Below are 10,124 nucleotides of genomic sequence, written 5' to 3' on the forward strand. Positions count from 1 at the left end.
GACAGACACACACAGACAGACACACACACACACAGACACACACACACACAGACACACACACACACACACAGACAGACACACACACACACACACACAGACACACACAGGTTTAAATAATTTCATGAAGTTTTCATTTTCAGTCTTTCCTTTAAAAAAATAATTCTCTCCTCCTCCTCTCCCTCCTCCTCTCCCTCCACCTCCTCCTCCTCTTCCTCCTCCACCTCTCCCTCCTCCTCCTCCTCCTCCTCCTCTCCTTCCTCTCCCTCCTCCCCCTCTTCCTCTTCCTCCTCCTCTCCCTCCTCCTCTTCCCCCTCCCCCTTCTCTCCCTCCTCTTCCTCCTCCTCCTCCTCAGTGTAAAGTCTTTGAATGTTTCTGAGTGTTATCAGACAGAGCTCCTGACATTTGACTCCCTCTCCTCTCTTGTCTCCCCTCTCCTCTCTTGTTTCGTCTCCCCTCTCTTGTCTCCCTCTCCTCTCTTGTCTCCCTCTCCTCTCTTGTCTCCCTCTCCTCTCTTGTCTCCCCTCTCCTCTCTTGTCTCCCTCCCCTCTCCTCTCTTGTCTCCCCTCTCCTCTCTTGTTTCGTCTCCCCTCTCTTGTCTCCCTCTCCTCTCTTGTCTCCCCTCTCCTCTCTTGTCTCCCTCTCCTCTCTTGTCTCCCCTCTCCCCTCTTGTCTTCCCTCTCCTCTCTTGTCTTCCCTCTCCTCTCTTGTCTCCCTCTCCTCTCTTGTCTCCCTCTCCTCTCTTGACTCCCTCTCCTCTCTTGTCTCCCCTCTCCTCTCTTGTCTCCCCTCTCCTCCTCTCCTCTCTTGTCTTCCCTCTCCTCTCTTGTCTTCCCTCTCCTCTCTTGTCTCCCCTCTCCCCTCTTGTCTTCCCTCTCCTCTCTTGTCTTCCCTCTCCTCTCTTGTCTCTCTCTCCTCTCTTGTCTCCCTCTCCTCTCTTGACTCCCTCTCCTCTCTTGTCTCCCCTCTCCTCTCTTGTCTCCCCTCTCCTCCTCTCCTCTCTTGTCTTCCCTCTCCTCTCTTGTCTCCCCTCTCCTCTCTTGTCTCCCCTCTCCTCTCTTGTCTCCCCTCTCCTCCTCTCCCCTCTTGTCTTCCCTCTCCTCTCTTGTCTTCCCTCTCCTCTCTTGTCTCCCTCTCCTCTCTTGTCTCCCCTCTCCTCTCTTGTCTCCCCTCTCCTCTCTTGTCTCCCCTCTCCTCCTCTCCCCTCTTGTCTTCCCTCTCCTCTCTTGTCTCCCTCTCCTCTCTTGTCTCCCTCTCCTCTCTTGTCTCCCTCTCCTCTCTTGTCTCCCCTCTCCTCTCTTGTCTCCCCTCTCCTCCTCTCCTCTCTTGTCTTCCCTCTCCTCTCTTGTCTCCCTCTCCTCTCTTGTCTCCCTCTCCTCTCTTGTCTCCCCTCTCCTCTCTTGTCTCCCCTCTCCTCTCTTGTCTCCCCTCTCCTCTCTTGTCTCCCTCTCCTCACAGGAGCTCTCATTACATCAGTAATTGAGCCTAATTCCGCCACATTAGCCCCGCCCCCCTCCATGAAAACCTGTTGGAGCGTTTGTGTGTCTGTGTGTTTAAATTTGGTGTAATGAGGTCTGCAGGGAGACGAGGACGGAGGCTGTGTAGAGAAGAGAGAATGACCTGAGGGCAGAAAGATCTCTCTGAGCGAGCGCTAACGCCCCTCAGTCTGTCTGTCTGTCTGTCTCTGTCTCTGTCTCTGTCTCTGTCTCTGTCTGTCTCTGTCTCTGTCTCTGTCTCTGTCTCTGTCTCTGTCTCTGTCTGTCTCTGTCTCTGTCAGTCTGTCTCTGTCTCTCTGTCTGTCTCAGTCTGTCTCTGTCTCTCTGTCTCTGTCTCTGTCAGTCTGTCTCTGTCTCTCTGTCTGCCTCAGTCTGTCTCTGTCTCTGTCTCTCTGTCTCTGTCTCTGTCTCTGTCTCTGTCTCTGTCAGTCTGTCTCTGTCTCTCTGTCTGCCTCAGTCTGTCTCTGTCTCTCTGTCTGCCTCAGTCTGTCTCTGTCTCTCTTGGCCTGGTCCACTTTTTGTCTCTTTATTTTATGATGAATATTTTCTGCTTATCGGTTCTTATGTTTCTTGTGCGTTCAGTTTGGACTCGTTCCTTCACAGCTTGTATTAAATCCGCCTCTGGTGAGTTTTATTGGACAGACGCGGCCGTTCCGTCGGTTTGTGGTGGTCCGAGTCTGACCTTTGTCTCCAATGCCGGCCTGGAAGCAGTGGGCGTGGCTGCTCCGCCTGTTGCTATGGGAACGGTTGTGGATGGATGGATGGGTAGTGGATGGAACAGACGCCGCAGGATGCGAATATGCGGTGAAATCCCCGTCCTCCATGTCGCCTGTCTTTGTGGCGGTCTCCGCGTGACGTCCCACAGCAGGAAGACGTCGTAGCCGGCGTGACTCAAACTGAAACTGTGAGGGAGACGTCCATGTTGGTGTAATCTGTGTAGTTTGTGACCTACTTGTAGAATTTTAATGATGTAAAGAGCGTTCTGTTGTCAGGATTCAGATTCCCGGCTGCGCTCTGGTTTCGTCTCCCTCTTTGTCTTCTTCTGGGAGACGGAGAGACAGTTTAACCTGAGGGCAGGTTTTTCACAGGGCCATCGCTCGCTCTGCAGAGAGAGCTCTGCCCTCAGGGTGAAATTTTAGAAAGCTATAAACCATTTCTCTCTGTCTCTCTTGTCTGCATCTCTGTGCCTCTCCAGAGATGGATACAAAGATGAGAAGCACAAAAAGGGACAGAGGGAGACCAGAGATGAAGAGACAGAGGCAGAGAGAGAGCACGGAGAGACAGCTGCTGTGACGTCTGTCCTCACAACGCTGAGGTGGAGTGAGTCCTCTCAGAGGAACAGTGCTCTGACGGAGCTGCAGCTCCTGTAGAGGGCGCTCTGCACACGAGCCTAAACAGTGATTTTATCATTTTTACAGAAATAACAACATTCGATTTTTTGGTGAACTGTCCCTTTAACAGCCGCCGCCTGTGCTGAGGCTCCGCCTCCTGCGGGCCCATGGTGTCAGGTTTAATCAGCATGGTGCACATGAAGCTTCCTGTCATAACTCTCATGTTCATGTTCAGATGATGTTTGTTGTATGAAGCTGTTTTTCTTTCGTTAGCATTGTTAGCTCATTGTTAGCTCATTGTTAGCTCATTGTTAGCTCATTGTTAGCTCATTATTAGCTCATTGTTAGCTCATTGTTAGCTCCTTCTGCTGATGCTAACCTGTCACACTAATCCCAGCTGACCTCACTGGTTCCTCTTGTCTTGTGCCATGTGTGTTTGTCACGCTAGGCTGTATATACGTGAGTGTGTGTGTGTGTGTGTGTGTGTGTGTGTGTGTGTGTGTGTGAGAGAGAGAGAGAGAGAGAGAGAGAGAGAGAGAGTGCATATTTGTGTGTGAGTGTGTAGCTTTGCTCGTATCAATGTGTCTGAGTCTCACCGGTCTTCTTCTGTCCTGTCCTGTGCTCTCTCTCCCCCCTTGTGTGTGTGTGTGTGTGGGTGTGTGTTTAGCTATCGGCACCCAGCGGAGGAGGAGCCCCAGCGCCGTCGCCTCGGAGATCTTTGAGCCTCACCTGGGCAGCCACATCTTACAGGTAGGAGCTGGTTTCCACACACACGGCTTCTAATGAATCATTTCCAGTTATTGTTGCACTGTTGCATCACACACACACACACACACACACACACACGTGTAAACCAGCGGGGTTAAATTCCTCCCCTCACAGTGCATGTTTTTATTCAGCTGTGTCCCGGCAGCGTCGCTGTGAGCTGAACACAGATACTGTTACAGATATTTGTGATCACCTGAAAAAATGAATCCATGATGATGATCCTGTCCAAGGATCAGCTGTGTCCCAGCACAGTGGCTGCAGGAAGAGGAAGGTCTGGTCTGTAGCCCCTTTAGCCCCGCTAACATCTTACTGCTAATCTCTGCCGTTGTTAGCTCGTTAGAACGCTCCAAAGCTGTGGCGTGTCTTTCTTCTGGCGCCACCTTCAGGACGAATGGCTCCACTGCGCAGCTGGTGAAGCGCCGCAGCGCTCCCGTCCTCTCTGTTACTCGTCCTCGTGTCTTTTATCTGAGTGGTTTCTGCTGATTGGCCTTTGAGCTGCTGAGAAGCTGAATTCTTCTTCATAATGTAGCTTCACATTATTAACGCGCTGATTCCTCATAATTCACCCTCAGATTTTTCACCGACTTCAATTATTCCTCAACATCCAGCCGCTGCCGCAGCTAAGCTGAATTATTAAATGGAATTATGAAAGTATGATAATGACTGGGTTATCGCTGCTCGCTCCCTCGGGTTTCTCTCTCTCTCTGTGTGTGTGTGTGTGTGTGTCTTGTAGTTTTAATCCCTAGCATGCTCCACTCCTTATCTGTTTAACATACAGCCCAAAGGCTGAGCTTTTAACATCCCAACCAGGCTGGTGATACCACAGCTGATAGAGGCGGCTAATCTGCCTGTGTGTGTGTGTGTGTGTGTGTTTGCATCTGTTTCGGTTACACCTGATTATTATAATAATCATCTGGCTGACACCAGTGAGCCGCCACACTTTTCTAATCTCCTGCTACTTTTTTATCCTTTTATCAGCAGAGGATCCTGACGCTGTCTCACAGAAACGAAACATTCATCACAAACATGCAGCTGTGTGAAAACACACCGAGCGTCCTCACACGTCAGAAACACACACCATATTTAAAATGGTCCCTCGGTTGTTGAAGGTTGTTGGCCTGCGGGTCAGACAGATGAATGAACCTGTCCATGATGGACTCACAGGTAGAGGGCGCTGCTCTGAAGCCGCTCATTTGCTATCCTCACCGCTGCGTGTTCTCTCCTGCAGCACGGAGCTGTCACCGTGACAACCATCTCTCCTCTCCTCTTCCGCCGCGCCGCGCATCGTGTTGTCATGTGTGAGTGTTAACACGGCGCATCACGCTGCGCTGAGCATCGCCGCCGTGTCTGTGTGAGTGTTAACACCGTGTTCTGATCCGGCAGCTCCAGACACTCCACATCCCATAATACCTTGTTATAATCCCCGGAGAGTCGCTATGACAACCGTACGAAGCAGATCCTCAGGCAGATTGAAGCAGATGTGAGATTGGAAGTGACACAAACAATGTGACTCCTCCGCTCACCTGGAAGAGGGGAGCAGTGAGTGAGTGAGTGAGAGAGTGAGAGAGTGTGTGTGTGTGTGTGTGAGTGTGTGTGTGTGTGTTCAAGTAACAAAACAAAAACTTAAATATGATAACTGATCAGATGGAGCTCTGATCTGTGTGTTTCACTGGTTGTGTGGTTGTGAACTCTTCGTCCTCCCTCCTCCTCCTCACTGTGTGGCTCTTCTCAGGCCTCAGATGAAATCTTCATCTTGTCACAGCTCATAGAAGAAGAACGTTCTTAGAATCTCTTCATCTGTTCACAGGAAGTGTTGTTTCTGTTAGCTGCAGTTCTATGGTCAGGGTGTGTACCTGTGTGTGTGTCTGTGTGTGTCCATGTGTGTGTGGTCTCTTTCAGCGCAGAAGGAAAGCGGCAAATTGGCCTCATTAATCTCCTGCTTAATTGATTGTGAGAAGTTTGAGGATGACATTTTAAGAAAGCGTGGCGGACGGGGCGCGGCGTGATTGATTTGGCTAAAACGCAGCGCTAATGAATGCCAGCCAGTCACTTAGGTGCTGGAGACCAGACACTAATTTCAGAGAGATTAGGCCAGAGAGGTTGATAACGCTTAATGAAGAGAGAGGGGGGGGGCAGTCATTAAGCAGGATGGACGGCTCCACGTGCTCCGTGTGTGTGTGTTTGAACTTTATCACTCATTAATACAGATCTATGTCGGGAAAACATGGACTGTGTGTCTCACTGGGTGATCTGTCATCAGTCATTTTATTTTGAAAAGCCTGATCTGCTCCGGTCCTCTGACTGATCTCCGCTCAGCTTTGATGGTCACATCGTAAAGTACGACTTTTAGAGCCAGAGAAAAGTGTGAGACTTTGATTAAAGACGTTTTACTAATGCAGGAATCAAGGTGGAAGTTAAGGAGAAAAGAGAAAAAGAAGTTAAACATTTCATCTGTGTGTCGACACGTCATGGGCGGGACGCCGGGAGCATCGCCGCCATCACCGCTCTGCATGTGCCCATATTTAAAAAAGATGGCGGCCTATTTCTCAGACTTCACGTCCTACAGAACCGGCTTCTGTCCTTAACAAAGAGTCCACTCCAACCAGACTCAGTCCAAACATAAAGTCCTGTCCTCCTCAGCAGGACGCCATGATGGAGTCACTGTGAGCAGCAGTCACATGACCAACACTCACAGTCTCTGTCTGACCTGCAGCTTCCTGCAGCTGATCTCTGTCTGAACACCTGAGAGATTCTGCACACACACTCTGCCTGCAGACAGGACGGAGCTGACCAATCAGAGCACTCTGACTGATCATGTGACCGGACATATGTTTCTTCAGGGTCAGGAAGTAGCAGGAAGTTTCGCTGACAAAGTGAAAGTTGTGTTGTTGGATTTTTTGATGTTGTGAAGGCAGCGTGTGGCGTTTGAAGATGAAGAGCAGTCGGACAGACGGACGCTAATTAAACAGACGGAGGAGAAGAAAGAGGAGTGTGTGTTTGTGTTGGATTTTGTCTTTGTAGCACCTGTGTGTAAATCAAACACACCCAGCAGAGGACGGCCTGTCCCTCTGCAGGCTGATGCTGCTAGCATGTTACATACTACAGCTAAGAGAGAACGGCGGCGGCGGCGTGACACAGACTCCCCCACAGGACCGTCCTGCGGTCTGACAGTGTCTGAGTCACCTTCACCTGCCGTGGCGTGTAAAACAGATGTAAGGTGCCCGCGCGTTGTCACGGCGATGAGGGGGAAATTAAAGATGACAGCGACGACACACAGACGCGACACCACTTCCTGTCAGCCTGTCAATCAAACTGTCAGCCAATGAGTGTCACAGTAGGTGAAAATTAGATGGAGACGGGTGACAGGACTGAGCCGCCGCCGCCGCCGCTGCTCCCGGTGGATTATGGGAATATTGCTGTGGAGCTTCGTAAACAAATGTGATGTGAGTGACAGACAGGAAGAGGAAGTCAGGCACATGAAGCGCATCGGGAGGAAGTGGAGGTGACTTTCTGATAGCAGAGGTGGGGCAGCCATCTTGTAGTGATTACACCTCCAGCAGGGACTGATGCACAGGATTCTAATGGGACTCCGCCCACACCGGGAGAAGTTTAAAATGGCGGAGAACGCTCTCAGGATGTACAGACATATGTGGAGTGTGTCTGTGTTTATGGACACTTTACAGACTGGTGTTATTAGACGTTAAAATGTACGAGTCTTTAAATGATGCATCATTCTGAGCAGAAAACATCTTTATTAGAGTCTGAGTGTGTGTGTGTGTGTGTGTGTGTGATGAATTATTACACACACAGCCAGGCGTCAGATACGTTTCACTCTCTGAACTCCAGATGAATTTTTAAGGCCTGCATATTCAAACACCTTCCACACACACACACACACAGGCTGTGTGTTTCAGGCAGGTTTCACCAGCCTGCATGCACAGATGACTCCAGAGGCCCGCCGTGACCCGGCGGCGGCGAGACTAAAGGTCACGGCGGTGAGCTTCGAGCCTCGCATCCTGATTACCCACAACCCCCCTCTCTGACTTCCTGTGAGGTCCAGCAGGTTCATTAGCAGTGGGAATAACTGCAGAGAGAGAGAGAACAGGTCTGAACCAATAAACGAAGCGTCCAGAGAGCGCAGGCGGTGGAAAGCGAAGGTGAAAAGCGGGAAGAAAAGAGCGAACAGACGAGTGCAGCTCTGATTATTTATGCAGTCAATAGGCCGCGGCTTGTCTGCATCTCTAATTGTTTGATTTTATAGGCGAGACGGCGCTTTAAACAAACACACTCTTATGCTAATGGCGGCGCGGCGCTGCCCTCATGGCTGTGTCTGCTGGGAAGGTGGACTGAGGGATTATGGGAGTTTTTGGGAGAAGGGAGGGCCTGAAGCTGAATATCATTTGTATAATTAAAAATGACAGAGGAACTGCTACACACACACACACAGACACACACACACACACACGTTGGAGGGTGAGGAGTGAGGCACAGAGGAGGTTAGTCCTGATTGCTGTCAATCAAGCGGTCCAGTGGGAGGACCGCGCAGGCAGCCAGATCGCCGTGAACTTTGACCCCCTCCCTGCCCGACGTGATGGCGATGAGAGAGAGAGGGGGGGGGGGGGGGGGGACAACCTTGAGAGACGGCCTGAATTTCAACAGGCTCGACAGTGAGAGGAGGAATCGATTAAGAGATGAAAGCAGCTCCACAGACGGAGTCAATATTCAAATATCATGAAGTCATATTATCTCTGATTAAGTTTTCATCATGTCTGACGTGTTATTGATAACTGACTGATGTACAGACGTCCTCCTCTGGAGGCGGAGTCCCTTTCACACCTCTCAACCCACTAAGATCTGTCAGCATGGCTCAGGTCACATGATCAGGTTCAGCCTGAAGGTTTCATTACTGATCCACCTCTAAACACAGTTCAAGGAGCAAAGCACCAGACCTGACTGGACTCAACACCAGCCCAGAGCCTGGAGGGTGGAGGGTGGAGGGTGGAGGTGTGTGGAGGATGGAGGTGGGTGGAGGGTGCAGGGTGGAGGGTGGAGGTGGGTGGAGGGTGCAGGGTGGAGAGTGGAGGGTGGAGGATGCAGGGTGGAGGTGGGTGGAGGGTGCAGGGTGGAGGATGGAGGTGGGTGGAGGGTGCAGGGTGGAGAGTGGAGGGTGCAGGGTGGAGGGGTGCAGGGTGGAGGGTGGAGGTGTGTGGAGGGTGGAGGGCGGAGGGTGCAGGGTGGAGGATGCAGGGTGGAGGTGGGTGGAGGGTGCAGGGTGGAGGATGGAGGTGGGTGGAGGGTGCAGGGTGCAGGGTGCAGGGTGGAGGGTGGAGGGCGGAGGGTGCAGGGTGGAGGTGGGTGGAGGGTGCAGGGTGGAGGATGGAGGTGGGTGGAGGGTGCAGGGTGGAGAGTGGAGGGTGGAGGTGGGTGGAGGGTGCAGGGTGGAGAGTGGAGGGTGCAGGGTGGAGAGTGGAGGGTACAGGGTGGAGGATGGAGGTGGGTGGAGGGTGCAGGGTGGAGGATGGAGGTGGGTGGAGGGTGCAGGGTGGAGAGTGGAGGGTGGAGGTGGGTGGAGGGTGCAGGGTGGAGAGTGGAGGGTGGAGGTGGGTGGAGGGTGCAAGGTGGAGAGTGGAGGGTGCAGGGTGGAGAGTGGAGGGTACAGGGTGGAGGATGGAGGTGGGTGGAGGGTGCAGGGTGGAGGATGGAGGTGGGTGGAGGGTGCAGGGTGGAGGATGGAGGTGGGTGGAGGGTGCAGGGTGGAGCTGTGGGAGGTTGTTGAGCTGCGTGTCTGTCTTGTGAGGCAGAAGACAGTGGATGATTGAAACAGTGTGGAGGCGACATCATCACATAAACACACACTCACTGCATCGCACAATATCTCACAGTGATAGACCAACACAAACTGAACAGTGTGTGTGTGTGTGTGTGTGTGTGTGTGTGTGTGTGTGTGTGTGTGGATCAAAGGAAACAGAGGATCACTAGAAAGCCAAAGTGACAATTGAACAAACAGCAACAATGAAGAGACGATCAGATTATATCTCTGTCCTTCTGTGGCTTTGTTCTCCGTATGTGTGTGTGTGTCTGTGAGTGTGTCTGTGTGTGAGTGTGTCTGTGTGTGAGTGTGTGTGTTTTTGTTTCTGACTGCATGCAAGTGCATACTGCTGTGTGTAATTGCATATTTATTGATGTGTGCTTCCACATTTATTTGTTCCTTCAAGATGTGCGTGTCTTCCCTTGTGTTTCCCTCGCTGTGTACATCTGTGTGTGTGTGTCTGTGTGTGTGTGTGTGTGTGCTGAGCTGAACAGGGTGGGTTGAGATGTAAAACCCTCCCTTGTCTCCACAGTGAGGATCGAGTGAATCCTCACCCCCCGCCAAATTAATCTGCTCACATACACATTCCCTAACACACACACACACACAGAGACACACACACACACAGAGACACACACACACACACACAGAGACACACACACTCTCTCTGGCAGTGAGAAGCGGATTCTGTAGAATAATTTCATTATAAGGTTGTGAGCATGT

At 51.6% G+C, this 10,124-nt stretch overlaps 1 protein-coding gene across 1 annotated transcript in view; it reads left to right on the forward strand.

Annotated features, from left to right (window-relative positions):
• npas3 (neuronal PAS domain protein 3) overlaps positions 1–10,124 on the forward strand; it is a 148,463-nt gene that overhangs the window by 70,665 nt on the left and 67,674 nt on the right. Inside the window, exons 4-5 of the mRNA XM_028395966.1 lie at positions 2,689–2,813; positions 3,492–3,574. Of these exons, the coding sequence (XP_028251767.1) occupies positions 2,689–2,813; positions 3,492–3,574 (208 nt within the window). The remainder of the gene's footprint in view (positions 1–2,688; positions 2,814–3,491; positions 3,575–10,124) is intronic.

The sequence above is a fragment of the Parambassis ranga genome, chromosome 22 (genome assembly GCF_900634625.1).
Source record: "Parambassis ranga chromosome 22, fParRan2.1, whole genome shotgun sequence".
Taxonomy (NCBI): domain Eukaryota; kingdom Metazoa; phylum Chordata; class Actinopteri; family Ambassidae; genus Parambassis; species Parambassis ranga.